The following is a 15,713-nucleotide window of genomic DNA, read 5'->3' on the forward strand; positions in this document are numbered from 1 at the left end:
TCCCTTGTGATCAAAGTATTTTTTGGATGGAGGGACGGAATCTCACTCTTTAACCCAGGATGGAGTGTAGTGGCATGTCTCAGCTCACTGCAACCTCCACCTCCCTGATTCAAGTGATTCTCCTGCCTCAGCCTCCCGAGTAGCTGGGGTTACAGGTGCATGCCACCATGCCTGGCTCATTTTTGTATTTTTAGTAGAAACAGGGTTGAACTATGTTGGTCAGGATGGTCTTGAACTCCTGATCTCAGATGATCCACTGGAGTCAGCCTCTCAAAGGGCTGGGATTACAGGTGTGAGCCACCACACCAGCCTCATAATTTCCTGAGTGCTATGTACTAGGCACCATTTTAAGCATTTAATATATATGAATTCATTAATACAGCAGCCCTATGAGAAAAGCGCTATTATTTCTCTTACTTCAAGGATGAAAAAACTGAGACGTAAATTGAATTTCTGAGACTTACACAGCCAGTAAGCAGCAGGCTGTATGACACTGAAAACCCTGCTTTTAATCCATGCTATTCTGCATTGTCTCCTATCGGTAGGAAATGTTTAAATCCAGCTACTTTATTTTTAAATTCCAAAGAATTGCAGCTTGACATTCTCTGGATTTACAATGCTGACCTTCAACCCATGCACAGAATGCAGGAATGCCCACACACCCCCTCATTTTAGAGAGGAGGAAGTGAAGATGGAGAGAGCCTTACAAAGTCAGAGCTAGAACTGAGGGCTCTTGACCTCCCACCCAGGGTTCTTGCTCCTCAAAGTGAAAAACCAAAACAATCAAGAGTAAGCAACAGTCATGAATCTTAATTATTTGAGACAAAAGCATGAGATATATCTGAATGAGGCAGCGTGGCATTTCTATAGAGTTTTTAAAGCCTGGTACAGAAACCAGAGATGGTTTGAAGCTCCATCATGGATTCCCGTAGCATGAATACAGGCTACTTTATGCATGTCTTGTCTTCCCAAGTAGATCATCAGCGCCCTGCAAACATAAACATGTATTAGGCACCACATGTTTCCTCTTGCCTATTAGAACAGGCCAGTACAAAGTAGACGACCACTACATGAATGGTTGGAAAGGGAATGGGAATTCATTGTTGCCTAAAACCCAAGGGCTTTGCTTCTGTCTTCTTTTTGTGCAAAGTGAAATATATTGAATCCCTATAGAACTGATAGGAAGAAAAAACCTCCGACACATGATTTCAGCCCACTAAAAACAAATACCTGGGCCGGATGCGGTGGCTCATGCCTGTAATCCCAGCACTTTGGGAGGCTGAGGTGGGTGGATCACCTGAGATCAGGGGTTTGAGACCAGCCTGGCCAACATGATGAAACTCCATCTCTACTAAAAATACCAAAATTAGCTGGGTGTGATGGCAAGCGCCTGTAATTCCAGTTACTTGGGAGGCTGAGATAAGAGAATTGCTTGCACACAGGAGGCAGCAGAGGTTGCAATGAGCCGAGATCGTGCTACTGCACTCCAGCCTGGGGGATAGAGCGAGACTCTGTCTCTGAAAAAAAAAAAAAAAAAAAAAAAGTATACGTATATATGTGTGTGTGTGTATATATATACATACACACACACACTTCTGTTGCCCCTATAGAACCCACTGTGCCCCAGTAGCAAAACCTTACTGGGAAACATGGGATCCAGTCCTCTGAAAGCACAGGCTTAGGGCTTTCTGGGGTGCTCTCACATTTTAAATTCCATCTGCTTCTGTTTCAGTGACGCCTTTGTTTTGTGCTGCAAGCCTCTAGATGTGTAGCAACCCATTTGTATTTGCTGAAAATACAAACCCACCTAGAGATTTGCAAGTGCCAGTCTGCTCTAGGAAGTAAAAAGGGCAGAAGTGAGATAAGACAGTGAGTTTTTCAGTTGGTATGTTTCCTTCTGAGTTGGGAGATTATTCCTGTCCATGAGTCTAATTCTTCTTACGTAGAGACCCAGAACAAGAAGCTGGAACCAGGCCGGGCGCGGTGGCTCAAGCCTGTAATCCCAGCACTTTGGGAGGCCGAGGCGGGTGGATCACGAGGTCAAGAGATCGAGACCAACCTGGTCAACATGGTGAAACCCCGTCTCTACTAAAAATACAAAAAATTAGCTGGGCATGGTGGTGCGTGCCTATAATCCCAGCTACTCAGGAGGCGGAGGCAGGAGAATTGCCTGAACCCAGGAGGCGGAGGTTGTGGTGAGCCGAGATCGCGCCATTGCACTCCAGCCTGGGTAACAAGAGCAAAACTCCGTCTCAAAAAAAAAAAAAAGAAGCTGGAACCAACCTTGTTCTCAGTCATTGACAGAGCTTCATGGTGTGTTAGAAAGAGCCCAGGAGCAGAAATCACAAGATGTGGGTGCCAACATCAGTTACTTCTTTAACTTCTGCCAATCCCTTAACCTCCGTCTACTGGGGTTACTTTATCTGTGCAAGGAGGAGGTGGACCAGATGGCTGGTGTGATTCTGTGTAACAGCCCCCCTGGGTGCAGGAAGTTACTCATAGGGAGGTCAGTAAGAAGCTTGGTGACTCAGCCTCAGGGACAACAGGGAGAGACAAGGTTCTCCAAAGTTCTGGTCAGGCATCAGAGGCACCAGACTGACCTTCCTCTCAATCGTCTATTTCCGCGTCGTCCTGGGAGCTCGCCCACCACACCACATGCAGCCCCAACTCTCCATGAGTGTTGGCCAGGGAGGAAGTCCAGTGGAGCCAAGGCCCCTTCCTCTGCCCCAACCTTCAGCCAAACACAGGATGTGGGAATCCAGCAGGCCAGCTAGAATCCAGTAACTGGTCCCCGCTCATCAAGTACTTAGAGTGGACTGTGTTGCATTCAGGGCTCAAAGGCAGTATTTTTTAGCCACTCTTGTTTGCACTCCGCGGATCAATGTTTCCCATCTCCTGTTTTCATACATGAAGACACTGAAGCCCAGAAGAGGGAAGTGAAGGACCTGTGATCGCACTGGGAATCAGAGCAAATCTAGGTCAGAAACCAAGAATCGACATCCAGTATCAGCCAGTCCCAACAACAGGGACAGACATAGTCTCAAGGAAGCTACTTCCCGATGGTTTCCTCTACGTTTTGTTCCATGCAAGCCCAGATCATCCAGGCTGTTCTTTTTTATTTCTTTCTTTCTTTTTTTTTTTGAGATGCAGTCTCACTCTTTTGCCCAGGCTAGAGTACAGTGGAAGATCTCAGCTTACTGCAGTCTCCACCCCCTCAGCTCAAGTGATTCTCCTGCCTCAGCCTCCCAAGTAGCTGGGATTATAGACACACGCCACCACGCCCGGCCCCGGCTGTTCTTCATCACAACTGTAGTTGTGTTTTAGTCTTTGGATGAAAGCTACGGAGTACTGAAGCACTGCTGTGTAGAAAACTAGAGGAAGCCAGGACTCCAAGAAAGGGAAGAAAGAATGCTTGTTATCATTTACCGTAAAAAAGGAAAGCCAGGCCATGGTGCAGGACGAGAAAGATTTGCTCTTTTACTTTCTCCTTAATCATATTGTAGCTCATTTGCAAAACTCATTCCACTTGTAAAGTTAACCATCCATTAGTCAGTAAGCGTTGTACCCACTAATTGGTGGACTCCTGGGGAAAGCAACATAGTTAGAGGTTAGAGTAATGGACCAGGTGCCCTTGAATTCTATTTCTGGTTCCCTCACTTACTTGCTGTGTGGCCTTAGGCAGTTTTCCTTAATTTCTCCGGACCTCATTTACCCCAAAAAGTAAATTTCCCACTCACTCTTCTTGGGGGATGCCAAAAGATCAAAGGAACGATGTTTGCAGGGCTTTTTAAAGATGCCTAAATGAAGTGCATTCGAAACGCCTTGATTTAATAGGTACGAATTAATACCTTCTTTGATTATTGGTACAACTATGTATTTTAGCTTTTTTATTAGCTCCTTGGGCATAATTGGCGACAGGAGTCACACAAAATCCTAAGGGAACCTGCTCAGTCATCCTGATGATCACTGTGGGTGTCTGTTGTGTCTTTACACAGAGGGGCAGAGCATGTTGGCAGCTTTATGTGGTGGTGGGTTACGAGGGCTACACTGAGCCAGCACAAGCTGGGGACACTCCCCTGATGTGGCGCAGACCCTTGGGGCTGCCCAGAAACCAGCTCAGTCAGAGCCCACCTTACCCTGTTTACAAAAGGGAGGCTAGATGAGCACCTCCTGTTTGTTGATTTGCTTGTTGTGTTTGCTCTGCCAGCCTCAGAGTGAACTATTTAACAGGCAAGGCCTCTAAGCCATGGGCACAAGAGTCCATGTGCAGAAATGCCCCCATGAAGAGCATGATGCCTTTCCAGCAGGCTGCTCCCCAGCTCTGGGCAAGGAGCAGCTGCTCCCACCCTCCAGGTCCCTGCTGCCTTCATATTCCTGCTCCCCAGCTCACCTTCTCCCTCCTAAGAGAAGAAAAAAGGATCAGGCCACTGTTCCGACATGTATACCTCCTCTTCTGTTCCTGGGACCCGTTTGTTTGTGTTTGTGTTTGTTTTGAAGGGGAGTCTTGCTATGTCACCAGGTTGGAATGCAATCTCGTGATCCTGGCTCACTGCAACTTCCGCCTCCCAGGTTTGAGTGATTCTCTTGCCTCAGCCTCCTGAGTAGCTGGGACTACAGGCACCCGCCACCATACCCGGCTAATTTTTGTATAATTTCGTAGAGATACGGTTTCGCCATGTGGGCCAGGCTGATCTCGAACTCCTGACCTCAAGTGATCCACCCACCTCAGCCTCCCAAAGTGCTGGGATTCAGGGCATAAGCCACTGTGCCCGGACTATCCTTGGACTCTTCTAATGTCTCAATGCAAGAATCTGATCCTGAAAACCACCCATCCCTTCGCCTCACTTTTACCCTTCCTTCCCAGGACTGCATTTGCAAAACAAAAAATCATGCTTAAAGCAAGCATCAAGGGGAATCCATTGTTCTGCACCCAGTTACAAAAATGTCTAGTGCATCATCCTGGAGAGATGCCTGGGAGCCAGGACTCCATGGTTCATGGCCAAGGGCAGAAGCTGGAGGCAGGGCCTTCCCACGGGTAATACAGCAGCCATGGACGGGGCGCTGCAGCAGAATCCGGATGGTTTTGTCCCAGCCCTTTGGCAGACGTGCAGCTCTCCACGCCGAACTGCATCAGGGAGCACTTAAAGCAAAGCTTGGTTTGCGTTTTATTTTGCATGGAATGGGGGAAAGAGGAGTTGCCAGGGAAACAACCCCTCGGAGCATTCTGTGCTGGGATTCTTCATCAGGTGGGAAGGGGCCTTCCCGTGAAAGGCACAGGGGGTTTCTCAAGCATGCTCACACCTGGTTCTGTTTTCTTTCCTCCTCTTGGAGGGTTTGAGGGTCCCACCTCCCTTGGCCTGCCCATTAGGCTGGCAGGCACCTTACCCCACAGCACCCACCAGGACTAAGTTCACAATGAGCAGGGCCCAGTGCAGAATGGAAAGACAGAGTCCCTTGATCAAACTATTAGGTGGGTTCAGTGTACACTGCCCGGGTGATGGGCTCACCAGAATCTCACAGATCACCACTAAGGAACTTATTCATGGAACCAAATCTCACCTGTTCCCCAAAAACCTATGGAAATAATGTTTTTAGAGCATATAGCAACGAAGATAAAGACCAAAAAAAAAAAAAAAAAAAACTGAAGGGAGGAAGGGAGAGAAAAAGGATAAAGGAAAGCACAGAAAGAAAGAATGAAAAAACTATGGGGAATTTCAAGATGTCAACAGCAGATTGTGAAACTAAGCCAAAGACCTTCTCAGCAAAGGGCCCTCGGGTGCCACACCCAGAAGGCCAATCCTGTCCAAGACTTCACTTTGCCTGACCAAGGCAGGTGCAGGATAGGGACTGAGAGACCCCCGTGGGGGGGCAGCCAACAGGACCTTTTCACTGAAGTACCATCCACATCCCTTACTTAAGAGGAGGAGAGGGGCAGTGGGAGAAAAATTATCTGTATTTAAGGATTTGCAGCACACACTTAATAATTATTTTTACATCTAAAAGTTGGGGCTTGAGTTAGGAAATCTAAGAAAAGAATGATTCTGGTTGTTCTGAAATGACTCTCTTTTAATCTGCCAGCCTTTGGAAGCAGTAAGAACAATTGGGATTCATAGTAAGATCTAAGGTCATTCTGTGCCGGTACCGTGCTAAGATCTGTGGCTGCTGAGATCCACCTTAGAGGGGTCATTTTTGCCATTTTACAGAGGGGAAAACTGAGGCTAAAGGAAGTGCTGTAACTGTAAGATCTAGAAGCTTAGAAGTAGTGGAGTCTGAGCTGAGCATGGTGACTCACCCCTGTAATGCCAGCACTTTGGGAGGCTGAGGCAGCCAGATCACTTGAGGCCAGGAGTTGAAGACCAGCCCGGCCAACATGGTAAAACCCCATCTCTACTAAAAAATACAAAAATTATCCAGATGTGGTTACGCACTCCTGTAATCCCAGCTACTTAGAAGGCTGAGGCACAGGAATCACTTGAACCCGAGAGGCAGAGGTTGCAGTGAGCCAAGATCATGATGCTGTACTCCAGCCTGGGGGACAGAGCAAGACTGCCTCAATTTTTTTTTTTTTTTTTTTTTTTTTTTTTAATGTAGGAGAGCCTGGACTGAAACAGATGTATTCACACCACAAGGCCTGCGTGCCTGACCAGTTTGTTCAGTGTACTGCCCCCAGGTTATGAGGCCAATGCCATAGAACCTGTTCATTCTGGTTTATTTGTAGCTCTGGCTAAGTTCAGGTGGAATGTCTCTGAATATGTAACAACTGGGGACCAGAGAGGAACTTTGGGTGTTTTCACTGAAGGATTTATAGTGGCCATGCATCAGACAGGAGCATGAGACTCCGCTCTGGTGCTGTTGAATCTGTGACACAAAGCTAACAGCCAACATACCTCTTTGGGCCATTTGCTTTCCTTGCAGTGTCTCTCCACCCACCTGGAGCTGATGCTTAACAAGAAAGGAAAGTACTATTTCCTTGGGCTTCAGAGTGAAATGCACTCTGAGCCCGGGACAAAAGAGGCCGCTCTGTAATAAGAGATAATAGATATTCTCCTTCCCAGTACTTACGCAGACAAAATAATTGTAAAATCCCAGAGAGCAGATTATGAAGATAAAAGAAGGCGGCCATTCCAGAGGCCATTTTCATTCCAGCCCAATATTATTTGGGGTGCTGGGTCCACTGGCCAACTGTTGACTAGCCTGTCCCCAGCCTGGGAAGACAGGTTGGTGGGATACAGGAAATGGCTGTCACGTCTCCAAGGTGGAGAGACCATGAGGATGCCAGAGAGGGTCAGGAGTCTCAGGTCTGAGGAGTCTGGGGGTAAGACCCTAAAAAGCATTCATCTCAGCGACGAGAGAAAGCGGGGAGCTCAGGGAAGCTGTTCCCTGCAGAATGGCCAAAACAAGTTTCCTGCTTTACCCCTTCTTCCTGCAAAATAAACCGAAATTCCAAGTGTATTGCAGGCGATGCAGTCACCATCAAATATAAATGTAAATGTGTGTGCACACAACTTGAACCTCCTGTGACATTTCCCAAAGGGTGAAAGTAACTCTTCTGCATCCAATGAATGAAAGGAACCGCGTTCCTGGGGCAATTGGAGGCAGCCCTAATTACTTCCAAACAGTACAGTCGGCTTCTCAGTTAACGAGCTCACTGGTCCGAAGGGCGAAGGACCGCCAGGGCCCCTTCATGCCCCTTCTCACCCTCCCTGGCCAAGCCTGAGGGAGAGACTCCGGCGTCCTTCCGGGCGACAGAACTCTTGGTTTTCTTTGTGCTGCAGCAGGAAGAATGGGCTTGACAGGCTCACACTGTGATCTTCAGTTGCCTGCCCCCGAAATAAGGTCCCAGCCTCCTCCGCCCTTAGCAAGGCTCTTACACATTAGTGAGCAGGAAGTGGAGTCCCGATGGGAGGCTGGGAATCTGAACGCCTTCCCATTTCAGCACTGGAGGGAGGAAGCTCGACTCAGCACTGCGCGCAGATGGCCACCGCTGCCTCCTGAGAGCTCGCTCTGTGCCTCTCGCTCCTCTCTCTGCTCGGCCCCTCTCTCCTGTCTGCACCTCTCCTCCCTCTCCTGTAAGGGAACAGTTTGCCAAGCTGGGGACCGCCAGGGGCACACCAACAAAGGCCAGCCAAAGGCGGAGAACTTGAAAAGAACTTGTTTTGTTCCAGTTAAGGAACCTGCAGGAAAATCCACACCCACGTTGCCTGGTTTTGAACTGGAGAGCTGCGTGTGTGTGTGTGTGTGTGTGTGTGTGTGTGTGTGAAGCAAGGGGCGGAGGAAGCACAAGCTACCGTCTCTGCTTTGATAAGGAAACTACCAGCTGTGGAAAGTTGACCGGCAGAGAGGGGAAGACAGCCCAGGAACCAGCCCCTCCTAAGTTTTAAACTACATTGTTTTCTGTCCAGATATTCCAATGGAGACAGCTGGAAAACCTGTATTTCAGAGAAAAGAAGTTTTCCGTGGAAGTTCATGACCCACGCAGGTAAGCTTGAAAAGTCCTTTTCTTACGGGATGGTGTGGCTCTCGGCCGGGCATGTTATTTATCTTGATTTAGGGACTGTGGTGGTTCATGGTCAGTTTGGAGCAGGGACGGAGGGTGGGTGTTCCCGGGGAATGGAGTTCAAATCAGTGAGGCTTTCTTTTGGATTACATATGTTGATAAATGCAGTGGGTTTGCACGTGTGTGTGTGTGTGTGTGTGTAAGTAGCAATACATGTGTCCCTGGCTTATGTGTGTGTGTGTGTGTGTGTCTGTGTGTATTTGTCTTACCTGCCGGGGCACTGGAAGGAAGATTTATGGCACTTTGTAACACACACCAGTAAGTCCACATAGGAAATCTTCGTTACAGAAGAGTCTGAGGAATCCCTCCTCAGAGCTTCTAAAAGCGTTTCGGGCAGGACAGTCAATGCAAAAAATGACTCTGTCACTGAAGCAGCTGTGCTCCATTGTTTTATTACAGGAGCTGTAATTTTAGGATGTTAGTGTTGTGGGTGGATGTGAAAGAAATGCAATGATTTTTCCCTCCACCCAAAATTGTACCCCAGAGAGCACCAGTGTTGTAAAAAAGCCCCTGCTCTCTGAGTCAGATTCGAGACAGTGGGGCCACAGATTGGAATGCAGGGAGCCCGGTGTGGCCATGGTCTCGGCAGCTGGTACCCACTGTTTTCCTCTCTTTGTCTGCCTCTGGACCTAAAGTTGTAGGCATCCCCAAAACAGCAGCGTCATTCCCTAAAACCAGGCCTGACAACTAAGAAATCACTTTCCGTAAGTCCAAAAACATTTAAGAAGGTAGCCCCGGGGAGATGGAGAAAAGATCAGACCCTACAGAGGAGCAGCGTGGATTTTAGGTGCTGCTGACGCTCCAGCCTGGGCTTAGAGAGAGCACTTGGCACCATTTCCAGCTCACACATGGCCTCTAGTGCTCAAAACAAGCTGCCGTGCCCTCCCCCACCCCACCCCACGAGCTCTGGACAGGAGGAAGACTGGGAGTCACCCTGCGCAGTGAGAGGGCTCGGACCTGTGCAGAAGCCCCTGTTCTGCAGCCGGTGATAACCCAGTAGGAATGAAGCCGTGCCTGCCCTCCAGGGTAATCTGCCTCGAACAGCCACTCCTATATAGGGGAAAAGCTTATCTCCGCAGCACAGTTACTACAGGAATAGTGGAGAGCAGCTCAGTTTCTGCATCTTTGCAGTCAGGTGAAGATGGTAGCCTTTAACAGAAGAATATTTTATCCCATGTTTCTCAGGGCCCTCTGCAAGGGTTTCATGGCCAGAGCACAGATCCATCTGCACAGGCCAAGGGGGGAGGGTGGGGAGATTCCAAAAATAATATTCCAGCCAAGAAGAAACTCACTGTCCATTTTCCAGGTGAACTGAATTGGACCAGGTTCTTAGGTGTGTAAGAGGAGGGGAAATTTAAGTATACAAAGAGTGGGCTGGGTGTGGTGGCTCATGCCCCAGCACTTTGGGAGACCGAGGCACGTGGATCACCTGAGGTCAGGAGTTTGAGACCAGCCTAACATGGTGAAACCCCTTCTCTACCAAAAATACAAAAAGTAGCCGGGTGCAGTGGTGGGCACCTGTAATCCCAGCTACTCGGGAGGCTGAGGCGGGAGAACCCAGGAGGTGGAGGTTGCAGTGAGCCAAGATCACTCCATTGCACTCCAGCCTGGGCTATAGAGCGAGACTCTCTCACAAAAAAAAAAAAAAAAAAAGAGTGAAATGAACTTTGCCACAATGGGTCAAATGCAGAAAGGGGATGCTCCATTGGATAAAAATGACGGACTGGGTAATCTAAGGGGCTGAGTGCAGGGAACAGACCCTCCTCCATGCCTGTGCTCTGCTGGGAATTCAGTGAACTCCCAGGCACCTTGGACAAATCCTTTAAGCACACATGCATGTATCCGCGCATGTGTGTTTGTGTTCTCTCCACGTCTGTCACGCTATCAGTGAGTACTACTAAATTCTCTTCTCTTTCCCAAGGCCCAGGGATATAGGAAAGAATCCAGACCTCACATGTGGCTATTCAGTGGGCCTGATGCCTGTTAGACAGCAGTGACCAATGTCATGTTTCTTGAGAAGCTTCTGTGTCATGTTCGGGCGCTGCGTCAGCTGTGGCAGAGAAGGAAGGAAGTCGGAGGCAGGGTCCTCTTCCTTAAAGATCTTCCAGCGTAGCTGAGAAGACAGGCAGAAGAAGGAACTTGTTTTTTGTATTTTTAGAGGCTACATCTCATTCTTTCACCCTCCTGGAATGCAGTAGTGCAATCATACCTCACTGCAACCTCCACCTCCCGGGCTGGAGGTTGCAGTGAGGTATGATTGCACTTCTCCCACCTCAGCCTCCCAAGTAGCTGGGACTACAGGCTCACGTGACCACACCCAGCTTTTTTTTTTTTTTTTTTTTTTGGAGAGACTGGGTCTCACAGGATTGCCCAGGCTGGTCTTGAACTCCTAAGCTCAAACGATCCTCCCATTTTGGCCTCTCAAAGTGCTGGGATTACAGGTGTGAGCCACTGCCTGGAACCCGGCTGAGAAGAGGGAACTGAGGGGTGTCGCAAGAAACAAAAGCAGCTACTCCAGATGACAAGTAGCTGTAGACAGGAGAGGCAGGATTTGAACCTACGATGTCTGGCCCGGAGCTCATGCATTTCACCTCTTTACTGTACGGAAGGGCCAGATGTCATGGGCCATAAAGGGTGAATGGCAGGGTCACCAGAGGTGTGGCTGGTCAGGAAGGGAGAGGCTTATCAGGAAGGAGAGGTCTGAGCAGAACCTGTCGGAGTAACTGGGATGAAAGCCACGTGGTGGGCCCTCGGGGGATACAGATCTCAGGTGGAGGCTCTTCAGTTAGGATAAATAAATGAGGGAGGGTCTGGCTGGAGGAAAGTCGGAGGTGAGGAGCCCAGAGGAACGGCTGGAGCCGTCTCTCCTCTCAGGCAAACTCGTTCTGAGTACCCTGAATTAGCCTGCAGACAGGCAGGGATGGGGGAGAGGCCCAGGGAGCCCGGAGATGGGGACCCAGGTTGACTTCAGCCTTAAAGACACAGGAGGAAAGGAAATGGCTTCAGGTCAGTTATTTAGCACGGTGGCAGAACCAGAGCTGTGACCTGTAAGGGCTTTCTTGCGCTCAGTTCTCTTTTCACATGCTAGTGGTGCCTTTTTTCTCTTGTACTGGTTGTTAATATTTCATGGATTTATGGGCCGCGTGTGTGTGTTACATGCATAGAACATGGAATTATCAAGGTAGGGTTTGTGGGGTATCCACGGCCTTGAGCATTTACTCTTTTTATGTTTCAGTGTCTGCCAGGCCTCTTTCCCAGCTACTTTGAAATATACCTCGTGGTGCTTTTTCAGTGGAATGTGTCGTCCTGATGCCTGCAGCTTTGCTTATTTGAGGGGGGGAAGAGGAATGGGATTGGGCTCATGGTAGGACGGTTTTCGGGGCTCAGCCCCTCCCCCAAGCCAGGAAAGAGTCAGAACCGCAGTAATGGGATGGGAAGCGCCAGATACAATCATTTAATGAAGATGTAGTCGATGGGAATCGTTCAGGGCAGAGGCTGCTTTCTGAGCCGCTGGGCACAGGTGTGATTGCACCGTTGCCTGCAGGGCATTGGAAAACACCGTGCCCTTTCTCCTGCTGGGGATCCTAACTCAATACTTAGCTTCATTCCTGAGGTTCTCCAGGCTGGGCCAATATTCCACTTTGAAGGTTTGGGCAAAATAGGAAGGGCTTGAAGGGAAAGATGAGGAGAGGAGATAAATTAATAACAGAGCAGGAGAGGAACTCCGAGTATCTGACTTAGATGCTCCGGGGAACTACCCGGACCTGACTAGCCACTTACCTCTTCCTCCCAGTTCCTGAAAAATGGAGGTACCAAGCCTTGCACCACCTTTCAAGATACTTTTCTTGTCTAATTGGGCTGTTCTGTTGGCGGCGGGGGGAACCATTTATTTCCAAGAGCAGCAACTGCTTGGAAGCCAAGCTGGGAGCACAGATCCTGTTTTCTTTGAAATTGACAGAGACCGTGAAAGGATCCCCCCTCACTTTCTCACTGGCTCCTTTTCTCAATTATTTTCAACTGTACTCTTTCACGAGATGGCTTTTTTTTTTTTTCCTTTTTCCCTTCACCTTTGTTTGAACTGAAGGGAGAAGACAATCCCTGCAGAATCCGTATCATTAACTAACCACCAGATTTGAATTTCTCCTTAAAAGTGAGGGTGAACAAGACTCCACTTTAAATGTTTACCCCCCCCCCCAAGGATATAATGATATGGGCAGCTTTCAGTTTTCTTTAAGGGACAATTAGCATTGGGAAAAAAAGTTACTGTTTGCAAGTCCTGATTACCCCAGGTTTCTTCCAGATTAAATGTGTTAATCCTGAGAACACACATTTTGTCTCTGATGTCTAGGTAAAATGCTCCAAATCCCATCTCACCTTCCCATCAACTTGAGACACATACACACACACACACACACACACGCACACGCACACAAATACACACATTCTCAGATTTCATTTGCAAAATAATCTGCCTGTCCTATAAAATATACTTCACTGAGAGCATGACCATATAACGTTTTTTTCCCCCTAACTATGAATGTGGTGAATTATATGGAGATAAGCAGTTCCCATTTTCATTTTTAAAGTCTGATTACCCCATGTAGGTTTAAAAATATATAGACAAGGCAAGGCATGGTGGCTGATTACATCCCAGCATTTTGGGAGGCTGAGGCAGGTGATCACCTGAAGTCAGGAGTTCGAGACCAGCCTGGTGAAACCCCTCTCTACTAAAAAAATACAAAAAATTAGCCAGGTGTGGTGGCTACTTAGGAGACTGAGGCAGGAGAATCACTTGAACCTGGGAGGCAGAGGTTGCAGTGAGTCTAAATGGTGCCACCAGACTCCAGCCTGGGCTGGAGTCACACTGTGACTCCGTCTTAAAAAACAAATGTACATACAAAGGTTGAAGGAGTTGGGGCTGGGCACGTTTCTCTCTGCCTTTCCTCTCCCGATTCTTTATACCCTCCCTGCCCTGTGAATAGATGGGAAATTGATCACCAAATCTTCAAGGAACATTGGGTTAGAGTTATGTAAGAAGTTCCGATTCCCTGGGATGCTGTAGCCTGTGGTGATTAGAAAAGAATGTACTCATCCCCGCTGTAGGCACATTTCCTGTCTCATACGGAGCATCACTGAAGGTTTTCTTGTCTGCGAAGTTTGTCTTGGCTCAGTGCCAGGTCCAAGATTGAAAAGGACCATCCAGTGACCTAAAATGAGCCATCCTATCCTAGACAAGGCCAAGACTTGGCCAAATTCCAAACTCTAGGGGGTCAGAAAATCAGAAGGTGGCCTTTGCCAGCCAGTGTCTCCGAGTGTGTGTGCGCACGTGAGTGTGTGTATGTGTGTGTTTGTGTGTGTGTGTTTAGGTGTATGTGAGTGCTCATCTGTCGCCTTTACGCCAGGGCTTCCAGGACCCAGTGGGTTCTGCACAGAAGCTGTTGACTAAGAAATGGTTTCTCTCAACAGAAACAGAGTTGAACCTTGTGATTCTTGCTTCCCCAGGGCTTCAGTGACAAGGAGGACGTTTGGGCACAGCGGCATTGCGGTGCACACGTGGTATGCATGTCCGGCATTGATCAAGTCCATCTGGGCTATGGCCATAAGCCAACACCAGTTCTATTTGGACAGAAAGCAGAGTAAGGTGAGTGACCAGCCCTCTCACCAAGCCCTCAGCCAGCTTCAGAGCAGCCTGAAGCCATTGTCAGCCTCTCTCATTTAGGAATGAGAACTGGATGGGTGGGGAAGGTGCCGTGTCCCTTGCCCTGGTCCATACCTTGCACAGGTACGGACTTGCCTCTTAGGGCTGTAGGTGGAGGAATGAGACTAGCTCTTCAAGAGGGAACATTCCATCAGACTTGGTCCAGGGGGCTCCGGCCTACCATGAGAGCAGCTCAAGCTGCCGACTGGGCTTGGGGTCTCTTGGGCGTCTCAAGAAGCTTGTTCTTAAGGCTTTCCCACCCCACCCTGGAAGATGGTCTCACTCTGCAGTTAGAAAGCCTTGTTATTCAAAGGCTAACAGGTCAACTCACTGACACAAGTACTTCTCAAAAAGAAAGTATTGGCCAGTTAAGCCCCTTTTGAGGAATTCCCACTGTGCTAAAGGCATGCCCTTTTTGGGGTTTAAACTGGCATATTATCTTCCTTTGGAAAAAAAGAAAAAAGTAATAGTTCTCAATGAATAGACACCACCTAACTGTTTAGGGTAATTGCTGTGAAATCCCTCAGGCGGTTCCAACTGCCAAATCCATTTTTTAAAAAAATGCAAAACTGGAAAAGTTTAAAAAAAAAAAAAAAAAGGCAAAAGGAGCCGCCCTGGTTCCCTCAGGTAGACCTGGAGCCTGGGGCCTTGGTAAACAGCCCTCCTCCAGGGAGATGTCACCACCCCCGACTCTGGGCACGCAGCTGCGCTTTCTGGTGGGTGAGAGGATGATGTCTCCTTGGTTCACACAGGGCTTATATCAACACTCTCCCCCTCTTCCTCCAGCCCTGTCTCCCCAGACTCCCCTGTCAGCCCCCTACCAGCCACGCCCGTTAATTCTTCCTCAGGGGAAGAGCCTTGCCAAGATGGCCCTGCAGCTTCTCTCAAGATCCTGCGGGCTTGGGGTGGGGGAACACAGACGGAGATCACGCTGGGCGCCTGCGCTACTGGTTTCCAGCACTTCCGGAGGTAAATCCTCCATTGTGGGAGTTCTTGGGAGAAGGTGGCACGATGCCATGCTTATTGGGCACAAGAGTCACTTGAATTGGTGCCCTCTACCGTTCTTTCTCTTTTGCCATCTTTTCCGTATTTGAAGGGGTTTCTTTTTCCCTGGGGAAGAGGAGAGTGAGTGAGTTGAGGTCAAGGGGGAGGTGATCAGAGAGAGAGAGTCAGAAAACAGTACGGGGGCTGGGCACAGTGGCTTACAACTGTAGTCCCAGCAACTGGGGAGACCAAGGCAGGAGGATCACTTGAGCTCAGGAGTTCAAGACCAGCCTGGACAACATAGTGAGACCCCTGTCTCTACTAAAAAAAATAATAATAAAATAAAAGAAGGAAAGAGGACAGGAAGAAATGAGACAGTCCCTCTATACCTCAGTTTTAAATCAAGATCGTCCCCTGTAGCCATCATTTTGTCCTTCGTAAAATATTTTTTCCTCGACTTCTTTCTGAACCCTG

General features: G+C 48.6%; 1 protein-coding gene across 14 annotated transcripts in view; it reads left to right on the forward strand.

Annotated features, from left to right (window-relative positions):
• The window catches only part of FRMD4A (FERM domain containing 4A), a 682,989-nt gene that overhangs the window by 604,884 nt on the left and 62,392 nt on the right, over positions 1-15,713 (forward strand). For 13 of the 14 annotated variants that reach the window (XM_074405013.1, XM_074405018.1, XM_074405014.1 and 10 more), the window contains 2 exons: positions 8,403-8,479; positions 14,060-14,198. In XM_074405013.1, the coding sequence (XP_074261114.1) occupies positions 8,403-8,479; positions 14,060-14,198 (216 nt within the window). Of the gene's footprint in view, positions 1-6,590; positions 8,070-8,402; positions 8,480-14,059; positions 14,199-15,713 lie in introns of those variants that run through there. The other variant, XM_074405019.1, reaches the window with a different exon arrangement.

The sequence above is a fragment of the Saimiri boliviensis genome, chromosome 8, assembly GCF_048565385.1.
Source record: "Saimiri boliviensis isolate mSaiBol1 chromosome 8, mSaiBol1.pri, whole genome shotgun sequence".
In the NCBI taxonomy this organism is placed as follows: Eukaryota; Metazoa; Chordata; class Mammalia; order Primates; family Cebidae; genus Saimiri; species Saimiri boliviensis.